The 22,116-nt window shown below is 33.8% G+C and overlaps 4 protein-coding genes across 5 annotated transcripts; all 4 read right to left on the bottom strand.

Moving 5' to 3' along the window:
• On the bottom strand, positions 113 to 3,638 carry LOC104718415 (aquaporin NIP1-1-like). The gene is made up of 5 exons (XM_010436168.2): positions 3,375 to 3,638; positions 3,037 to 3,261; positions 2,364 to 2,582; positions 640 to 701; positions 113 to 515 (listed from the first exon to the last, which is right to left on the bottom strand). Exons 1-5 carry the CDS (start codon positions 3,546 to 3,548, stop codon positions 299 to 301), a joined length of 897 nt encoding a protein of 298 aa, XP_010434470.1. The 5' UTR covers positions 3,549 to 3,638; the 3' UTR covers positions 113 to 298.
• Positions 8,534 to 9,127, bottom strand: LOC109126830 (putative defensin-like protein 139). Its single transcript, XM_019230699.1, has 2 exons — positions 9,067 to 9,127; positions 8,534 to 8,727 (listed from the first exon to the last, which is right to left on the bottom strand). Exons 1-2 carry the CDS (start codon positions 9,125 to 9,127, stop codon positions 8,534 to 8,536), a joined length of 255 nt encoding a protein of 84 aa, XP_019086244.1.
• On the bottom strand, positions 9,870 to 16,169 carry LOC104718414 (protein ENHANCED DISEASE RESISTANCE 2). 2 transcript variants are annotated; one of them, XM_010436165.2, is made up of 22 exons: positions 15,700 to 16,169; positions 15,526 to 15,600; positions 14,937 to 14,990; positions 14,769 to 14,834; positions 14,529 to 14,632; positions 13,989 to 14,056; positions 13,789 to 13,905; positions 13,334 to 13,374; positions 13,128 to 13,228; positions 12,751 to 12,846; positions 12,373 to 12,437; positions 12,213 to 12,284; positions 11,968 to 12,123; positions 11,631 to 11,857; positions 11,512 to 11,551; positions 11,273 to 11,418; positions 11,077 to 11,178; positions 10,883 to 10,927; positions 10,647 to 10,787; positions 10,464 to 10,559; positions 10,281 to 10,382; positions 9,870 to 10,182 (listed from the first exon to the last, which is right to left on the bottom strand). In XM_010436165.2, exons 1-22 carry the CDS (start codon positions 15,835 to 15,837, stop codon positions 10,081 to 10,083), a joined length of 2,154 nt encoding a protein of 717 aa, XP_010434467.1. In that variant the 5' UTR covers positions 15,838 to 16,169; the 3' UTR covers positions 9,870 to 10,080. The 2 variants fall into 2 exon arrangements, with proteins under 2 accessions (XP_010434467.1, XP_010434469.1); XM_010436167.1 differs by having other exon boundaries at positions 14,769 to 14,827; positions 15,700 to 15,810.
• LOC104718413 (putative disease resistance protein At4g19050) lies at positions 17,787 to 21,598 on the bottom strand. Its single transcript, XM_010436164.2, has 2 exons — positions 18,178 to 21,598; positions 17,787 to 18,084 (listed from the first exon to the last, which is right to left on the bottom strand). Exon 1 carries the CDS (start codon positions 21,516 to 21,518, stop codon positions 18,186 to 18,188), a length of 3,333 nt encoding a protein of 1,110 aa, XP_010434466.2. The 5' UTR covers positions 21,519 to 21,598; the 3' UTR covers positions 17,787 to 18,084; positions 18,178 to 18,185.

The raw sequence follows: 22,116 nt of genomic DNA, 5'->3' as shown, positions 1-22,116 counted from the left end.
GTGCTTCCTTTGACAATTTCCAACAATTTTGCTTAAGCTAAACCCTTTTCTTTCCACAATTGAATTTTATTATTTTTTAATACTCCTAATATATACGATACAGTTCCACATAAATATGAAGATAGATCTTTCGCATTAAGTAAAAGAGAGAAAACGTAGCAATTAATACATCATATATATCGAATCATATACGTATGGTATGGTCAAAGTTGTTACAATTCATTTTGAAAACACTTGTAAATACCAAAATATTCCCATCACTTCTTTAACGTAGCCATCTTTTTTCTGTTCTCCTTAACTAAGAGGTACCGCTTCGCACGGTCTTTAAAAACGAACCGCTTTTGGTTATTTCTCTCAATGGTTTATCGGTGTATCTAACCGTGTTATAAACCCACGCACCAGAAACCGCACCAAGTATTGGTGAGACTATGTAGATCCAAATTCCTTTGTAGCAACCGTGCACCATTGCAGGTCCAAAACTTCTTGCTGGATTCATCGATGCACTCGATATCGGTCTGATAAAAATGATAAATATAAATTTATTCATATCATTTTGGAAATTTTTTAGTGAAAATAGAAAAGTATATGCACACTAATAATAAATAGAATTGGTGAGTGATAAACTGATAATTAACTTACGCAGCAATTAGAACATTAAGTAGAATCGTTGCTCCTATTGCTAATCCAGCAAGCTCTCCGATCTGAATATTGCAGCATTTGGTCCCAACGTTAATTTTCTCATAAATTTATAGACCAAAGAAAAATATACTAATATTTTTGTTTAGAAACTTAAAATATTTACCTTCCTTGATATATATATATATGTATATATATTTATTTATTTATGATCATTTATTTAGAGTTTGTGATTCCTTTTATTGTGACGTACTGACGTTTACATTAACTATATATAAACTGAATTAAATTTGACGGGTGAGTGTGGTATACAAGCCATCAAGTTTGACTATGTATAATTTCATTTCAACATTAGAAAAGGAAAAAAGATGGTTAGCTACACAAACTATTAGTGAATACATGGTCACACATGCTGCCAAGTATACTATTGTATATTCAACTACATAAAGTATATGTATTACATGGCCACATGCATGAACTATATAACGTTATGCGGTCAACATCATCGACATATAATTCAGTACATCAGTCAATTGACTCCGGCGAAGACCGATGTTGACTCCGGCGAAGACCAACGTTGACTCCAGCGAAGACCAACGTTAACTCCGGCATTGACCAACATTAAAAAAAAATTCTAAATTAAAAAAATATATATATTATAGTAAATTATTTATGGATTTTCATGGTTAAAAGAAATTTTCTATTCAATATCCAAATATTTTTTTATATATCTCTAATATATTCAATCTGATAATTAATTACTTTTTATTTTTCAAGCTAAAGTAAATAGTTAAATAAAAATTATTTATAATTATTTTCAAGATAAAAAAAAATCATTTATAATAATCTTCAAGATATAAAATCATTTATAATGATTTTCAAGATATAAAAACAATTTATAATTATTTTCAAGATATATATATAAATCTCCCATAATCAGATTATTTAATTACTACAAAATTATCAAATTCAACTACTTTCATTAGAAAATAATATGCAAAATATTGAGTATATGACTCTTTACTCTAAATTTTACATGGTAAATGTTATATAAAAAATTATACACTCTTTACTTTAAAATTTACATACTCAAAATAACATATAAACAACAAAAAGTTAACAATATTTACTTTTAACATATGAACATTTTCATTTTTACTCTCTTTTACATAATTACAATATGTTAAATTAATTTTTAGAATTTTTTTTAAGGTTTGGGTTCTCTATATTACATTTAGGATATATTTAAAAATATCTTTAGATATTGAATTAACATATAAACAACAACAAAAAAATTTCACAATATTTACTTTTAACATATGAACATTTTCATTTTTACCCTTTTTAACACAATTACAATATGTTAAATTCATTTTTAGATATTTTTTTAAGGTTTGGGTTCTCTAGTTTATATTTAAGATATATTTAAGAAATTAATTAGATATTGAATAGAATATTTTTTAATTAATAAAAACCATAAATGATTTAATATAATAATTTCTTATTTTTAATTTTTAATTTTAGAATTTTTTTGGTCAACGCCGGAGTCAACGCCGGTCTTCACCGGAATTAATCAATCAGTGTATCAGATTATATGTCTATGGTGTTGAACACATAACATCATATAATTCATGCATATGACCATGTAATACATATATTTCATGTAATTGAGTATATAATAATAATATAGTTAGCCATCTTTTAAAAAAAAAATGGAAAATACTAACCGCTCTATTATCGGTAGCAACGCCAGAAGTGATGAACATTAGATAGAAAGTGACGATAAACTCCATCACAGACGCTTGCAGATCCGATCCCACCGGTGATGATCCAATAAACACATCGTGTTTTCCGCTACAAACGTCGTGATCAAGTCCCAACAACAGCCGTAAAGTCGCAGCCGCCAGCGTTGCTCCCATCACTTGCGATATGACATAAGCCGGAACCTAAAAACATCAAAGAAAAGTACAAAAATACATTAATTTACAATTTCACATTAACTAATTAAGGGGCCCAATGTATTAGAAGATTGTGACGTTTATTTAACAAACTTTTGACTTTATACGTGTGGGGAATACTATTTGCGGAATTATACTTGCATGAAACACTTTTCAAAAGTTTAATTTTGAAACTAACTAAAACAAAATGCTCATCTTATTTATCGTCACTCAAACTATCTTCACTCATCTATTTTATAGTTAATGTCGCATTAAAAATGCTACTTCTTTAAATAGCCTAAAGTCTCGTGCAATACAAGCAAACGTTAGCTAAATTAGACCTATCAAACACAAAACACTAATGTTCTTTAGTTTGTTTACAAAACTAAAAATCACACATAAGATACAAATCTTGATCGAACAATATCGGCGGCTATATATGTAATTGTGTTATGTATATGACCTGTTTAAGAGGAAAACGGCGGCAAGAAGCGAATGCGATAGTAATGGCCGGATTGAAATGAGCACCGGAGATGTGACCAAGAGAGTAAATGAGGACCATGACGGTGAGTCCCCAAACGATGGCGATCCCTGGAAGAGTCAAGGCATTGTCGTGTTGTATGTTTACAGCCACTGATGCACAACCGGTGAATACCAAAAAGTAGGTTCCCACAAACTCCGCCATCAACTGAAAACATAGCGTAAGAGAAAATCCAGTAAATTAGCTTTAGATGGAGTGTTTTCAAGTCTAACTTGTAAGAGGGAACTTTTGGAGATGGAGAGTTACAGAAGTGAGAAAACCTTTTGTAAGAAAGGGACAGAGACTGAGAGGAGAGAGTTTTGTTTCTTCAAGGGGTTTGGGTTAATATGAATAGCTTCTGTTTGTTGTTGTTGATGTTCGTCTTCTCCCTTGAGATTCACCACTACTGCTTCTTCTCTGGCGTTGCCATAGCCGTTTCCCGAGATATCCCCCATAAATGAATTCGGTTTTATGATCAGAAACAAAGAAGAAGAAAAAGGGTTAAACTTAAAAGGACTTGTTATGACTTGTGAGAATGATAAGTTTCGTGGCGATTGTCTCCTATTTATTGGGGATCGCGTGGGAGAGAGAGATTAGACTCTCTTTGACGATTTCAATATTACCATTTTAAGTAATGTTTAAACATATTCCCTTAATTATTTGCATGCATTTCCCATACTATATTCTTATCCACAAAAGTATATTTGTATAAGTTAATGAAAAGGAAAATCATTTGTTTTGTTTTAACGTCATACGGTTAATTTGATCGTCATAAGTTCGCGTTTTGTCTAAGATTTCGAGTAATATAACGTTAAAGAACTTAACGCCCAAAACCCTGTTTTGGGTTATTGGATATGAACTAACTAAAATCTCCTATATATTAAAAGAGAAGCATAAAATTACTTGCCCTTAATATTTTATAATATTATATAAAATTGCCATTGCTATTTAATTTATTTATATACACAATATTTTGTTTCTATGAATTCTAAAATTGGTAAATATTATTCAAATATTAAAAAATATTATCTCCTACATGTTTTCGAAATTATTTTTGAAACCTATGTATTATAATATAATAAAAAATTATAACATGAGATGTAAAAAATATATATATAAATCATATTTTCAAAAATAGAAATAATATAATTTCTTATTGTTTAGAATTTTTTGACCAAAAAAAACTTGAAATTAATTTTGAATAATAGAATTGGAAAATCTTTTAAAAACAATTTGACGGCATCTTAAATTTATTTTAAACTATAAAATATTTAAACTTATGCAAATCCTAATTTTCAGTTTTCAATATAGAAATTTTTTGATATATAAGACTAACTTAGATTAAAGATTCCTTAATTTCAAAATTAACATATTAAAAAATAATTTTATATATTTTAATATTATTTCTTAAAGATTTCAAGGGACGAGTTTTTATAGTTAAAAAAATATTATACCCTTTATGGAGTATGGCTACTGGGTCGGGTTTTGATCCGCTTAAGAATTTAAAGTCATTCATTTCGAAAAGTTTTAATCTTTTTGATGGTTTTTATCCGTTTCATAATTTACAAGTTTTATACAATTTTGATGAATCATTAATTCGGTAAACGTTAGATTCGGGTATGTTGTTTTGTGAATCTTAATTTTATTTTGAAACCTTTATTATTTTAAAAATCACAAACTGGATGAAACCAAACTAATATAAATTTGAACGGTAAATGATTTAACAAATAATTATATCTATAAATGTAACTCTATGTGTATATAATATATTACAAACTTTATAGTAAACATAACTTTATAGTAAGTGCAGGTCCGTACCTAGTATCTTAATTATTTTGGCTAGATAATAGGTTTAGTCTCCGGAAGCAAGTATAGTGATCAAGAATTTTAAAAGTTTTTATACCAAATCATTCGATTTTTTATAGATTATTTTTTTGTTTGCAGATCAATACAAAGTTTATAAGCTATAAGAGATCTCTCATCTCTAGATATCCTAAATTTTAAAACATATCATATCGAATATTGCATTTCGGATATTAAGTCAACCCTACTGGACCCGGTCATATGTACAACCAAATTTGTTCGTATAATCGTATCATATAGACCAAAAAAAAATATCATGCAAAATTTATAATAAACTGTTATCATTTATGGAAAGTTGAAAAGTGTCAATTGATTGAATTGATGATGGCATGAAGGCCTCTTCAAGTCTTCAACTACCACCCGAAATATGGACACACTTTATTTATCTTTGTCGTAGTTGTGCGCATAAAATTACTCTAAAATTTTCAAGATATTTAAATCTAGATGCCAACTTGCTAGCGTAACTATCTAGATTTCGATCCGTAGACTTTACTCTAATGTTCGGATCAGATCATATCAACCTCAAGTTTGAATCCATTCTAACATGTAACTAATTATCAGAATTTTTTTTATATGCGACGATAGTTGTTACTTGATGGCCTCCTCAAAATGTCATCTCTAGACTACGTTGAGTTCGAACCTCTTTCATGGATGTTAACATGCACGGTTGTGGCATTTACAACTCACGTTTTGATTTTTCAGTAAAATTAGCATTTAATCTTAAAGACTTTTCAGTTGCACCAAGTCATTAGAATACATATTTTTTCCCCTTTAATCAGTGCTTCAGTATCTTCCTGTATATATAAAATGGTAAATTTGGTTTCAACTTGTCACATATACATTAATAATTTTCAGTGTTAATGCCACATGTAACACGCATCCTCCTCGATGCATTAATGATTGGTTTTATCAAGACTATACCATTTACGATCAAAATTAGTACTAATGAAAGTTCAGACGTAAAAGAACTGGTGAATCGTGTATATATTTATATGACCGAATGAGTAAATACATTATGTTTATGTCTATGATGTATGATGCCAAAAATGTGAGGTGAGAATACGTATTGCATGTGAGAACACACACACATATACATAAAAAATGAAGGTCAATGAATGAAGTTTGTTGGGCAGGGCAGGCCATAGGGAGGTGCAAGGTGTGCATTTGCAGCGACCACTTAAAATTAGCATAAAAATTAGTGTATTTTAAGGCCCAAACAAAAAATTTTTTAAAAAAATATATGTAAATAAAGCACATTTTTCTAAAATTGGACTGGGACTATAAATTTTTTTGGGATATTTACACCGGCCCTGATGTTGGGATACAAACAATGTCCCACATCTGAAGATTAGAAAATAAGTTTCTAATATATAAGCCAATACTAACTCCAATTACTATGAGGCCTTTTGGGAAGGAGTACAATAAGAAATCCATGCGGGTTTTGCCACTTAGGCCCAAAGCGGACAATATCATACTAATAGAAGAGTTGGCTTGGGCTTGGAAAGCCCAACAATTGGTATCAAAGCCTAGGTCGAAAATTGGAAGAATACTTCAGGAATAAAAAAGGGTTACCAGAGCCTAGGTACCTGGTTTCGCTGAAGGGGAGGCCAAAGTATCATGGTACATAGTTTGAGAAGAGGTTTGTTGGGATACAAACAATGTCCGACATTTCTAATATATAAGCCAAGACCAACTCTAATTAGTATGGGGCATTTTGGGAAGGAGCCCAATAAGAAATCCGTGCGGACTTTGCCACTTGGACTCAAAGCGGACAATATCATACTAATAGGGGAGTTGACTTGTGCTTAGAAAGCTCAACAAAGTACTCCATCCGTTTCAAAATATAGGATGTTTTAGTTAAAACACGCATATTAAGGAATAATTACTTTTACAAAGTTTAATTAATTATAAACAAGACTGCATAATATAAAATATAAAATTAATCAAAAAGTTGCATAGAAAGTTGTAAACATCTTATATTATGAAACAAAAACAATTTTCTAAACATTATATATTATGAAACGGAGGGAGTATCGTTTATAAAGAAAAAAGAACATACAGTATATGTAGGAGAGTGTCAAAGTCGATCAAAATTATTATGTTTCCCATGAGAAGGGAAGGTTTTTTAAGATTTCAGAATACATACTTGTTTGTATTTTATAGTTTGACATAAAAATGAAGGTGCCACGGATCACGGGGAAATCATTTAATTTTATTAAGTTTGAATCAAATTTCAGTCACATGTATAGTAACTGTATCATTGATTCATCAAGATATGCTAAATCTCTATTAATTTAGAAATTTTGGACAACTGTATGTCAACTTCATTATTCTTTTATTTCGCCAAAAGTAACCAATCATCCATTGAAGCTTATAAAAAAAAAAGGTTTATTTGCATGGGAAACCAATCCGAAAGTCCATAGTTTCCAAGAAAAAAGAGAATTTCGTGCCCGTGCTCTTCTAGCAAAGCAATTTGCACATAAAAAGAATTTAGAAAAAAAAAAAAAAGACTAATCATTTTGACTGACAGCTGAATTAAATGTTTGCAATCAGTTTCAGAAAGCAGATCATTCAGAGAGACTAATTAATATAATGCACTTCATAACCCAAATTAAAAGAAGAAACTCAAATTGTACATGAAGTGGAAAAGACATTGTCGAGAAGCTTTCAGCCCAATTAATTAGATTAACGTGTAACTTTTTTTTTTTTGGGAAACCATTGGTCAAATAATAATATAAGATATTGGTAATATTCCAAATAATATTTCTAATCATCATTATACAACCTCATCTTAAATTCAGTTTAATTAATACTAGTATACAACTATTTTTGTAAAAAAAAATTGAAGATAGTTTCTATTACCCGGCACTTCGGGCAGACAATGAAATTAAAAATAAAAAAAACATATATGCCTCGGATATTATATTTTTTAACGTACTAGTATGTTATGTTCCAGTGGGAAGGGAACGTACTAGTATGTTATGTTCAGAGAACATACATACTTGTAATATTTTATTACGTTTGGTTTTAAATTTGAAGGTGCCACGGATCACGGAAAATCATTTTTATTACTATTGAGTTTGATCCTAAAGTTTCATTGGTTGGTAATTATATCATTCAAGATATGCTAAATCTCAGTACAGCCAATGTATATATTCGACCATGCATGGATGCAAATTTCGATTAGATACCACGTCAAGATCATCGGAAAAAATTTAGATATGAGGACCTTCTCAGGAAAGGCTTCAAAATGTTGTCTAGTATATAAGTAAGAACTCGGAAACAGGATCTATATATGTTTTGGTTCGAATTTTGGCAGATAAGACTTGTTTAGGCTCTCAATGTCCCAACCAATGCTTCGAAGATGTTGGCACATGCATCGGTCGTCATTGAACAAGACTCCAAACGTTAGAGTGGCAAAGTACTACTCTAAACCAGGATGAACCGACTTTATCTATTGTATTAGTAAGAGTTTTTTCACAACTTTACTAGAAGGTTGGTTTTATTACAGTATATAAGATATAAAAATATGAGTTGATGATGGTTTTTCATTAGTGAAATACAAGAATACTATTAATTAAGAGCTAGGGTCGGGGCGTAAGCAAGTATAATAGCAGACGCAAGCGGGGCGACTGTCGTATGCTTGAATGCAACCACCCTTGCCTTGTCTCTTGAGTATACATACAAAGGCACAGTTGAGGGGTGTACACTCTCCCCATGTTAGCATGTCATGACAACGTACGGGTACCATTCTCTGTCCCATTGCCATCCCTATATTACAGTAATGCATGGTTAAAACACACATATATAAATCCTCAGTTTCTTATATTAAATTGAAAAAAAACAACAACTATGTTCTTGATTGTAGATGTTTTAAGTGAATGACTTTCCTTTTTTTAGCGCATGAACAACCTTCATAACAAAAATGGTAGTACGAATTACGAAACATGAGAATTACCTCAAATTCTCTAACATAAAATAATTGAACTAGTTATTACGAAATTCAAAAATAAAAATATAGAATCTAGATATCTAACTGTCATGACTCATAGTTGACGTAAGAAGCTTGAATTGTTAATGTAGGAAATTAGATGATCTTTAAATACAAACCTATACATAGAAGGGTGACAATACATAGAACGGTGACGGAGAGTTGAAAGGATTTAGTCATGTCGGATATTGCAAGAGAATGGTTAATGTTTGATGAATAAAAGAAGAACAAATTTCACATGTATTTATCGATGTGATTTGAGACATTGCCTTAGAACCATGAGTTTATTTTTCCCCTTTATTGCTAAGGATTTCTTTCCCATTCAAATAGAAAACCGAAGATTTTTTTTTTTTTTTTGACAACAGCTTACAAGAATGGCTTAAACAAGCCAAAACGAAGGAATATTGTTTACATACGTAACTAAGTGCGGAACTGTACGAACTCGTCATGCTAAATTATCCGCTTTACCATTCTGAGAACGAGGGATATAGACCAAAGCAAAAGAAACAAACTTCTCCCTATCGGCTTGTATGTCCTCCAAATAAGACATAAAAGCTGGCCACTCGGAAGGTGAAGACACCATCTTCACTAAGTCAGAGCAGTCGGTAAGAAAAACAACTGATTTCGTTAACTAGAAGATTACATGTCTTGTTTAGAATAAATTAGAAGATTATATACAAGGGAAATAGGATTTTTTTAAAAAGTTTCATATATTTTTTTTGTGTTATGCAAATAGAAGCAAGAAATTTAGAGGCATAGGCATGAATGGTACTAAATGGTAGGCACATATGCAATTTTATTTTTTTTTAACCAAAAAAATATTATCTCTTGGATGCATAGCAAATTAACGGCTTTTTTTTTTTTTATGTTTAGAATGGATAGATATGTGTAAGTTTTACACAGATCAGGCAACGCATTACAATATTGACGCACTGTAAATAAGATATATAACAAACTATTTTTCCACTATAATTTGACATTACAGAGAAGAAGAAGAAAAAAAAGATGTATTAAAACAAAGGCAAATGGAAAAGAAGAGAAGACAGAGATAAAGAATATTATTCCAAAGAACCACCAAACAGTTAATGTGAGAACTTATATATGAAGTTTGATGGGTAATTTCTGAAGGGTTTTTATTCTGACTCCAGATTCGGAACAATAGCCGAAGAGAGCTCTATATGCGAAACCCGGACTGCACCAATAAGCCTCTCTGGCAGTTCTTCCGGTGTATTTGCCTGCAAAATCCAACATGATTTGTATGCATAAATAATAACCCAAGCTACCTGAGCAAATCCAAATGTTATATGGGTCAGTAGTTTCTAGATAAAATTACCTGTACAAGGAAAGCCATTTCCACAACCAGAGAGGTGATTACACCAATAACGAGGCCAAGGACCCCATTTGCAACGGTTGATGAGCCAATATCTATGTCAATCTACATCACACAAGATAAAGTATTTGTGTTATTATTGGTTCGAGAGGCAAATTTATAAACTACATTGATGGGTCTGCTCACTTCTAAGTATGTCGGGCCACGGATGTAGTTGCAGTCCACTGCTTTCCCAAGGAGACATGGGGTGCTCCCCACGCTTTGCCTTACTATCCATGAGCCCTGGGATAGAATTGAGTTATACGTGAAATCGACTTCCTATAGAATCTCTATAAATTTGCAGCAGTAATCACAAAGAGATAAACATACCTTAGGAACTAATGGTATAAGCTTTAACCTGCTATTTCGGAATTCATCATCACCATCCACAAATCGTTGCAAGAGGGACCCGGGTACGAGTTCTTTCATCACGAAATAAAACACCATACTGTAGTGTGTTGATCCTGGAACCTATTTAAATACCGGTTTTACACCTATATAAATATGACCATGTGGTTTGTACACAATGTTCGGAATCTTAATAATAGTTGATGGGCAAAGCTTACTTGAACATTTACCACCATTGAGAATAGACCTTTTTCTGCAGCAACCTGAACATGTGTATCAAAAGGCTCAATAATCGTTCTAAGTGATTATGATTCATCCAAAAGCTAATGAATAACATGGGAAGAATATTGAAGGTTTAGTGGAAAAATCTCTCCTTTAGGTAACTAAAATTAAGGTGCTTTGTGTATCTTACTTGTGCTGCACAGCCTTTGCGTCTAGCAACATGATCCATTCTTTTACTGTCTTTGAACCAATCAACAGCAACGAGATCCATAAGATGCTTTCCAGCAGGTATCTTCCGTATGGTGTTAAATGTATAGAAACAAAAGTTAGTTGGATGTAAGAAGTAAGAACCTATTCTTAATTAATAAGACGACAAATTTAGCAACCTTTCTTTTATCTCCACCGAAACTCTTGCCCCGAACTTTGAAATTGTTCCCGTCAGATGTCCTCCAGCAGTTACGGGCGTTTTCATTTTCATTGCGCTTTAGGTTACCCGAGAAGCATGACAGATCAATGTCGTGAGCAGGTTCTTCTTCAGAAGTTTCAAATCGCACAAAAAACCATTGCTATTAGATATCTAAATTGGCTCAAGTAGCATTTTCATACTAAATAACAGGGTGCTCACCTGGTTTCTTGAAATCGTTTTCTGTTTTACTAGTTTCAGGCTGAAATGATACACAAAAGTGACGATTCAATTCTAGATGCTGCTTAAGATTGAAAATAAAAAATGCTCGATATTCAAACCTCTTGTTCTGATTCAGCAATCTGAAATTCATCATCATCATCCGAGTCTTCATCCATGAGCACAGAGTTTCTGTTAACAGAATTTGTTTGATCAAGAGAAAAGGCAGACTGATTGAGAGACTTCCCACTCTTACTCAAGCTCAAGGAAGATGATGCCATATTCACCATGACAGGGATCCGGGTAGGAAGACCTCTCTCATCTGTCTGTGAAAACCATTCCCGCAAACCTGGGATAAGCAGCACCATGAATTAAGGTGGATGATATTAAATCGCCAATGGAATTCCTTTTCTGAAAGGACATACGGAAACCAGTGGAAAGGAGCATGAAAGAACTTACCAGCAACACTATTCAGCATTTGAAGAAGACAATGTTGTTGAAATGCTGGAAGATAGCCTGCACCCCACCCTTTTAGATCAATTTGTATTAGATGTTGCACTTGTGTTCTAGGCCTCCCATTCCGAGGTTTTAGTGGGGAAATATTATATCCACCACCTAAGTAAAACAAAAACAGGGTTACATAATAGTACATCAAAGAGTCGAAGAATTTTATCAAGTGCTTAACGTCAGTTACGTAGACATACTCTCAAGATGAGCCCGAACACATCCAGGTTGTGGACCACAATTCTCATGCTCCCTAGAACGGAACAACACAACTTCACAGAAAGAGCGAAATAAATAACCAACAATCTATATCAAAATACCTTTCCAGATTCTACATGAATAAAGAGGAAAGAAAGATACCATAACTCCCATCATCATTACGGCGCCAATAGCGGACATAACAGAGGTCACGAGGCCACACAATCCTGAAACCATTTGATGTCATAATCAGGATAAAACAGAGCTCGTGCAAACAGTCAAACAATGTTCAAATGGGAAACAGAAAGATCATAAATGAAAACAAAGATAATAACACTGAACTGGTTTTCTTCCCCAGTCTTATACACAAATGAAAGACGCCTTAGCATTAAACCTATAGCCCTTGAGGGCAACCAATTCTGTGGTATACTGGTATATTCCTAACGATGTGGTGATAAGGTTTAATTCATTGGGAACAAAAATCATCACATTTGTTAGCTTAACTATTAGTAGACAATATTTTTCCGGGGGGAAACTTACATTGGAAACCAGTCGAGCAGAAGTTTATGATAGAGCACTGCTGTGTGACCATCCACCTCTTCCACTAAGCTACCATACTGAAAGCTGCAGTCCCACCTATATAGAATAGGAACGACATAAAACTTCAGATATAGATAAACACAAAAATAAAACAATTCTGGATACATACTATAGAGTGTTGGGCAAACGACACTATTTTCAGGAAAGAAACATATATACATAGACCCGACATTAATAACAAAAAGCATAAAACCACAAGGAAATATTTAATAAATTTTCCAAATAATAGTGTCTAAATGCAATAAATTGAAGAAATACAAGCCATCTTCTATAATCAGAATATGAGTAGAAAACATAGAAGGCAGAGAAGCACCTACTCATAACGAGTGCCATCCATGCTCATCAGAAGCTCGAATATATCCTCACACGTTGCCTCCACTACACCGACAGCCTTCATAGCCCTGCTACAGCTTCTTGGCTGCACGTGTAGCACTACAATGATGGTTCTTGTCTATATAAAGTTACAATGTAATCAAAGAGAAATTACGCCATAATAATAACAAGGTATTTGACATTTCCGTACAAGGTAATCAACTTCAAGAAGCTCTTCAAAAATCCTAAGACCTGCCAAATGTGTAAAAAAGCAAGAGCTGATTAAGGCCAAATACTAAAGAGCAATAACTAAATAAATATGAACCCAAAAAAAAGAGTAAGAGCTTTGAGCCAATGAAAACTTGAAAATTTCACCCAATTACAATATGAAAATCTAAAGTTTTCATTCAAGAGCTCCATTGTAGAATTCAGGCCTATCAATTAATCACGACGCAATGGGAATGACGGAACCCATAAATAGAGTATTCTATTGATTTTGCATTGAAAACGATCTTCCAGTTCCTAGAGAAGATAACTAATGAAGACACTGGATTCCAAAAGGTCCAAATAAGATATCATAATTGTTGTTTATCAATGAGAACATAGTATACTAAATTGCATTTCAGAAGTAGCATCAGGATCTAGAAACTCTGTAAAACCACTAACCATTTTGGCACAGAAGGAGACGCCAGTGTTTCCTGGAAAATGCTTGGTTGTTGGAATTCTGGTTGGCCAACTCTGCATCAAATTCTTTGGTCCAGTCAAGTACAGATTCTGGAGGACCTGCAAGTTTTTTTGAGGTGATTAGATCAGCCCGGATCGCAGTACCAGATTTAAACACAGATAAGTGAATTCGGAAAAAAAACCATTTCCAATAGTTGTCCTCCTCATTAAGCTACGTCGAGAGTCCTCTTCATCCTCTGGCGCACTATATCTGAAGGGAATTGCAGATACTTTTTGCATTAACATATGCATATTAAAGAGAAAAAAAGATAAACAACAAAGTGACAAACATCAAAAAGAATGATATCTGATGGGTACTCTCTACATGCATCATTTTGTTAGCCTCTTCTGGTTTTGTGAATTTTGAGATTCTTAGAATGACTGAGGCAGCCGGTTAGGGAAAAAGCCATACCCAGATTAGGATCGGTAGTTTACTTCCTATATGTTTTAGCTAATAAAATGACAAATTTTCGAGTTTATTTATAATTATCGCCACAAACAACTTAAATTTGAACAATGTGAATGGTCATTCCATAACAAGGAGATCATGTTTATGAATGATAATAATATTCAGAACACAGTTTGTTCCGATTTAGTCTGGAGAAACTATAGCCAGTGAGTTGTTGGAAAATTGATTCGGTTTGGAAGAAGTAATGTAGAAATCTTTTAAAATAAGCACTTACTGGCTTTCATGTTCTGAGGATGAAGCAGTTCTTCCAGTATCCATTCCAGACTTATATTCAAAGGAAACATACTGCTGACCATTTGGAACTTGGGACTCTTGATGCTGCACCAATGCAAAACATAGTTAGGTAATCAGATAAACTACCAATCTACAAATGTTTAAACAGTGACTACTATATAAATAATAATAGGGAAGTAAGCTTTTGTGATTCAGGAACTGGCAGGCAGAGATGGCTAACCTGGTCTATAACAGACTCAATTTTTTCCTTCCACATTAGGGCTTCCTGAATGTTGAACGCTGCCATCTAGCAAGAAACACACTCCATATTAACTAACCCAAAAGTGTGAAATTGCCAAGTACCACAGAAAATCCGGTGTTAGCTATTCTTAAAGTATAGAAAACATACCGTAATTCTATGACTCTTTTCTTTCTTGTTATAAACAGACAACACGTAAACCATCTGCAAAGTCGAGCCGAAAAGCGCAAAAGAGTTTGTAGAGGCATAAGTGATATAACAGACAAGGTTATGATAAAAGAAAATCAACGTGTCATGGAATCATGGGAAACCATCAACTGATTCACAACAAACATTATATCTCTCTTGCAAAAAGAGATTGCAACAGCTGTAGAAGGCTGCCCTTAAACAAACCTTCAGATGATCTCTCTAATGCAATAATTGTATATCATATATGTAACATACGAACATCAATGTTTTATATTATGCTTGATTTTGGTCCTCAAGAGAGTAGGAGCAGATTTACTAACCATTTCTAGTTGACTCAACTATTCTACCCAGTTACTCTGCGCAGAATTATATAATCCTCACAACTAAGAATAACTAGCAGCCAGTCCTACTTCCTAGAGAGTCTTCTTCTCCTACTCATCACCTCTCTCACCCTACTATTGGAACACTCAATAGGATACATCACATACACATCTATAAACACTTCAAGTAACAACATGATAACAGAGAAAAGGTAAAAAGCAAGACTCACATGTCCATGATGTGTTTTCAAGCCTCGATCCTCAACTCTGCAGTTACCATCAATCAACATAGTCTTGATAGGAACCTGTAAAACACTCATCTTTTCAGCTAAAACCTCTCACACAACTCATACAAAGAACAAATCAAACAAGATTCATAAAACCAATCGTTCGTTTTCTTTCACCTGATAATCCTGAGGTTTCTTCTTGTAATACGCCAGAAGACGAGGCTCCAACACGAAATACCTCATATGAATATACGACCTTCCGATCTTCCTCCTCCCATACCTAACCATCCATCCTTCGTACACTACCTTAGACATTTCTCACTGTCCCTCGACCGACCAGGGAGTACGAACGAAACAAACAAAAAAAAAATCAAAAGAGCTCACAAAAACTTTTCCCCACGGAAATCGAAATCGGAATCTAACTCTTATTTCCGCGGGAGAATCATTCGAGTTATACTAATTGACCTGATTGTTCATCGGCGCTCCGGCGCCGGAATCTGGTGATTTTCGCAGATTCCTCTCTGCCGAACTAGCGAAGATTTTATGAGCTCACAGATTTTTCTCAGAATTCCGAAAAAAAAAAAAAGAATAATCGAAATTTTCCACTTCGACGAAAATACAAGAGAAAGGGATTCAACTTTGACAGAAATAAGAAAAAAATCCAATGCTTTAATTTAAAATAAAATAAAAACATTAGAGAGAAAAATATCTATACAAAATAAATTAAATTAATTTAATTTAATTAAATAACTAAACACGCCAAAGAAGTAAGTTAGTAGTCTGTTAAACTAACATAAATGGATGAATAATAATGTTTTAATTTTAATTGAGTAGCCATTCATTAATTTATTAAATTAATTATCATAGTCACGCCAAATCAGTTCAAAAACTCTATATTATATATATTTTATTTTGTCGTAGTCATCATATAAATATAATAAATAAATTAGCTGACGAAGCAATTCCATTGAGAAGAAGGTCGCTGACGGCGATGTTGTTCCGTTCGTCAACGACGACGTATCAACAAAATAGCTGACGTGTTAACCACATACACGTGGTCCTCAATAATTGGCTGACGTCTTCTTTAGTTTTTTTAATAAGTAAGACAACATTATATGATTTATGAACACATATAAAAAGTCAATACACAAAAGTCAAAAGTAATTTCAAAATTTACTGATCAAGACATCTTTAAATATGTATATATATATATATATATATCTAGTGAAAATTATATTGGAACCATTTTTAAAAAATCCAAAATTTAGATTATTGCATTTGGCTTCTTTTTTTTCTTTTCTTTAACAAAACAAAAATGGAGTGGAAAGATATCTACAATTGGAGTTAAAAAAATTTACTATAGGTAAAACTTTATCGTAAAAAATAAAAATCTGAAAGTCTTGAATTGGACAGAAGATTTGTTTTTTTTTTCTTTTTCTTTTCTAGGTTTACTAAAAGCAGTGTCGTGCCAAGGTCCGTAGAAGCCTAAGACAAATTTTAAAAGTGGAGTTTCACATATATTATTTTTAAGAGAGATTTTTTTTTGGTTATAAAAAGAAAGAAAAATTATTAATTTTTAAAAAAAACTTTAAAGAGTAAGATATAATAGCTTATGTAAAGGAAAAAAAGAAACAAAAATATGTGAATGTTGAGTTTTGTTTCCAAAAATTTCCTAAAACACTACATAAAAAATGCTCTATCTAGTTTACAGATAAAAATGTGGCCTGTGTTTGATTATTTTTTCTTGTGGCCTAAGGCAAATGCCTTTTTTGCAAAGCATAAGGCACGATTCTGACTAAAGGTGTTTGAAGCAAGTGTTCTTTCTTGTCAATGAGAGAACAAACTCCTTCTCAACATAATGGTTTAATGATGCATTGTTCTTAGAAATCTATAAACCTCAAAAACCACAACCCAATTTAGAACTGAGATAACAAACAATCTCGAAATTTCTTAGAAAAATACCCATTTTTCAGAAAGTTACCTTCCCAGCCAGAACAGACTCATTGCTTGAGACGAACTTAAATCGATTTGAAATATTTTTGTGAAAATAAATAAATATGGCATTGTTCCCTTTGTCTCTTTATCTGTGTATATATCACTATCGCAACGCAGATCAAAACATGAGAAAACTATAAATAAATTGTGAGGATGTAATTCAAGTCCCACGTCGGAAGTTTGAAGGGACTATCATTAATATATAAAAGAATATGGTCAATTCACTAATTATCAATTAATTCTTAGTTAGAAACCAATATAAGCCCAAATTTAACAAAAATAACGGGTTCATTTATTCATTATTTTTAGAGTTTACTTTTAACACACTACACAATCACACAACACGAAGTTAACATTTTTTATAGTTTTCGCATTACATCTTCTGTCAAAGTTCAAGACTGTGATCATTATTTCAACATTTGTGGTGATAAATTATTAGTTTCCACTGGAAATTTTGATTCTTCATCCTCGTCGTGTGATGAAAGAACAGAGATAGATGATGTTGTACACTGTTCTTATAGCTTCTTCTGTGGGCTGAGTAGGAGTGTGGGTTTCACACCAATAGACCTGCTCATAAAGAAAACGTTCAGTTAATGAGAAGAAAAAAAACAAAAAAACAAAAAAAAAAAATCAATTTTGTTAGTTGGTTGGTTCACTTACTTGTGAGGCTATTCTTCTGTAATTTCTTCTTTTACCCTTGTTCCTAGCCTTAGTTCATCTTCTCCAACTTTCAAATTCGGACATTTCACAATCGTGCATTTCACCAGATTCGGGAGTTTAGCTCCAACGGTCGATAAAACAGGCAAATCAAGAAGCTGAAGCTTGTGAAGCTTCGATAATTCTCCTACTTCTTCTTCAAACAACCTCTCCAGCTTATCACAGAACTTAACTCGTAGAATCTCAAGGTTACCAGGAATCTCGGGGAAGAGCCATGTGATGCTTGGACAACAATCTATGCTTAGCTTCTTAAGGTTCTTGAAGATCAATCCTCCCTTGTTACTGTACAAGCTTTTTAGTACTGGAAGATTTGATATCCAAAGATTCTCCAATGATGATGATGATGATGATGGTTTCTCTTTCTCTTGTTGTTCATCTGATTCGAAGAGAATATTCATGTTCTTGCACCTCTCTACCCAACAACCTTTGACCGATCTCATCTGAAACTCGTCGAAGATGGAAGATACGCTTCTAGATCCATTCTCTGTAATAGAAACATACTCTGCTTTGGCTATAAACTCTGCACCAAGATTCATTGGTTTGTTGATATCAACGATATCTATACCTAAAGGAACCTCAAGATCAAGAACTCTGTATCTATCGCCTTGATGAACAAGTTTCTCGTCTTTTTCGTGGATTGTTTGAGCTACTTTTGAGAAGATAGAGCCATCTGAATTTGTTGCTAAACATTCCTTAATTTGGCTCCAGTCTTCTCGCTCTAAACACGCTGAATTCGCGAGAGCGATACGTTTTGAAGAACAGAGGATGCTCTGTTTTGGCAATTCCGGAAACGTGTTTAGTTTAGTCCCTGAGAGATTGACCTCACTAAGATAAGACATATTCTCGAATGATCCCTCGATTTTCTCCAGTTCGGTGCAGCCCGAAACATCGAGGATCTCAAGATATGTTAGCTTTTCAAGATTTGGAAGAGCCTTTAACTTGGAACAGTTTTTTATGATAAGCTCCTTGAGGTTAGATAGCTCTGAGATTTTGTCAGGTAACTCACCAAGATTTGTCTCCGAAAGATTCACTTTGTGGAGGTAAGACATCTTTCCAAAGGATCCATTTATCTTCTTTAACTTATTGCAACCAGAAACGTCGAAAACCTCAAGGTGCGTGAGATTCTCAATGCTTGGAAGCTCTTCAATCTGAGAACAGTTCCTTAACAGAAGCTGATTGAGATTAACAACATCAGCGATCGTGTCAGCTAACTCTGGAAGAATTGTCTTTGAAATATCAAGGATCCTAAGCTCTTTCTTCTCCTCTAAACACACTTCAAGCATCTCCACTAAGCTTGTAGCACCAGAGGCATCAAGAATCCAAAGATTAGTCAAAGGCTTAAGTTGTGGCAATCTCTTAAGCCTTGTGCAGTTACGTAGCAAGAGTCGGGTTAAGGATGGCATCGTGCTGTAATCGGTAGTAGAATCTTTAAAATGAAATATCGGTAAGCGGATGATCTGAGTCTCTGAGAAGTCTAAGTGTTCGAGCTTCCGAAGATGAGCGAAGTTCTTGTTTTTGCCTTTATAGTCTTTCCAATCTTTAACTCTATCGAAGTAAGACTCCAGTTTTCGAGCTCCACGAATGTCGATAACTTCTAGTTTTTTTGTTGCTACATTGAAATTAGGCAGATCTTGTAGTTCAGAGCAGTCTCTTAGGATGAAGCAACGGAGCATGTTTAGGTTTTCGATTGTGGAAGGAGAAGATTTGATAGCAAGTCCTGAAAGGTTAAGACTTTGAAGCTGACTCATTTCATTGAAGAAATCATCAGGAATACTATCTAGAGAACTTGCACCAGAGACTTCAAGAACATGTAGGCCTTTAAGACCCGTAAGCTCATCGATATTTTGGATAAGATCGCAATCCCTGATCACGAGTACTCGTAGTTTAAGCTTAGATAAAGACAAAACAAGATCTTGGAACGTTGGCTCAAAGAGTACAACAACTTCCAGATCTTGCATCTCTGGTCTCTCAAAGAACTTTCCAGAAACTTCTCTACGTAAACGGTTTCCGCTAGCGATAATCGTCGTGATCTTCTTGTGCTTAGATTGAATTGTTTGTATCATATCATCGATTAAGATGATTTTTCCAAGACCTTTTCTCTTGTCTCCTCCGTAAACTCTGTCAAATCCAAGGCAAGATCTTCCAAAGAATCCACAATCTTGAAGATCTAATAGATTGCTCATTGAAAACTCTGGAACCACCATGTTGTCTTCTTGTATCTTCAAGATTCCTCTATTCATAAACTCCATCAAAATGGAATGTCCTTCCTGGTAAGCTTTTTCAACCGACTTAACTGGATCAAAATACCCTTCAAGCATCCAGTGTACGATTAGGTCGCGGTAGTAAGCGCATCCAGAGTACTTGTAGAAGTCCAAGATGTGCCAAAAGCAAGCAATGACTGGACGTGTGCTCGTCTCCTCAAGCTTTAACAGCTCGTAACTTAATCGCAAAACGGGATTGTAGAGGCTACGGTCTATAGCGTTCTTGGAAGCAGCAGCTGCATCTAATGACTCGGGAGATAGAATCAGTTCTGTAAAGATCTTTCTATGTTTCGCAGAAAATGACTTGATGTTGTCTAAGGACTTGGTTAAGACAATGATCGCAGCTGGTAAGCCTTTGCTCTTGCTCAATAAGCAAGAGATCAAAGTAGGTTCGTTGATCTCTCGATGATCCGGCCAATCTTCAATGGTAAATGACTTAAGTAAGTCCTGAGAACCGCGGAGTAAGTTCCGTGACTCGTCTTCGGTAAGCGGAGTGACTTTGATCGTTATCGATTCTTTCTCCTCTCTTTCGTCTCTTCTTGTGATTAGAAGCTTAAGAGTTGAGTGTTCATTAAGAAACTCCCGGAGATTTAGGTCTTCCATTACATGGTTTTCAGTTGTCATACTTCCTTCATCATCCAAAATCAATAGAAGATTCTTCTTCTTGTTATTGCTAATCACTTGTGTAACCTTCTCTTGTAAGCTCTCCAACGAATAATCAAGCTCATCAGGTTCTTCGCCTTCTTCAAACTCGTAGATTATTGATAACTGAGCAGCTAGATTCTCGTAAAGGGACTTCACGTCTTCAATCCTTTTGTTCAGATGTAACCAGAGGACATTGTACCTAGAAGACCTTTCTCGGATAACACGTTTGCTGACTTCTTTTGCAAGCCATGTCTTCCCTATACCAGCTTCACCAACGAGGAGAGTTCTTGAAGCGACACCGTCTGGTCCCAATGATTCCATTATCTTCTTAAGAAACTCTTCTCTGCTTATTTGATCTGTCTTTTCTCGATTGTCCATCTCTATAAAAATAGATTGGTATCTGATATCTCTACCGTTTTATTTGTTTTCTTTCTTTCTAGTTTTCTTTAATTTGTTTTGTTTTGTCATCCTTCGTTGATTGATGATTCACGTATTTATACTACTCTATCCACATTCGATAACTTCTATATCAGTCTATAAAAGAACAATTTGTTTTCTTTTTCAGTTTAAATTATATTCTGTCGACACGAAAACGTTAAGTATAATTACGTACTATTATATTCTTCCTAGAATTCCACCCTTAACTATTTCAGAGTAACAAGTATACCCACTTTTTTTCTTTTTGGATCAGTGTGAAGTAACAATGACTTTTGGAATTGTTTACTACACAAGTAAAACTTTTCTTATGTGTCTATCACACACACAAAAAAAAGTTACATGTTAATCACTACATTTATTTGCTATACTCTTTGCTGCGGTCCATATATTGCTCTGGTTGTGATTTTGTGATACACGTTTAGGAAAGTGAGGGTATATATGTTTAACTTAACATATTGGGGAGAATATAGGTGCAACTTCTCTTAAGCTGAAAGGAAACTAATATTCTAATACTAATTCATTACTTCTTTTAAAAGTG

The sequence above is a fragment of the Camelina sativa genome, chromosome 10 (assembly GCF_000633955.1).
Source record: "Camelina sativa cultivar DH55 chromosome 10, Cs, whole genome shotgun sequence".
Taxonomy (NCBI): Eukaryota; Viridiplantae; Streptophyta; class Magnoliopsida; order Brassicales; family Brassicaceae; genus Camelina; species Camelina sativa.
The sequence above is the reverse complement of the archived record's forward strand: the minus strand, read 5'-3'. Positions and strand labels throughout refer to the sequence as shown.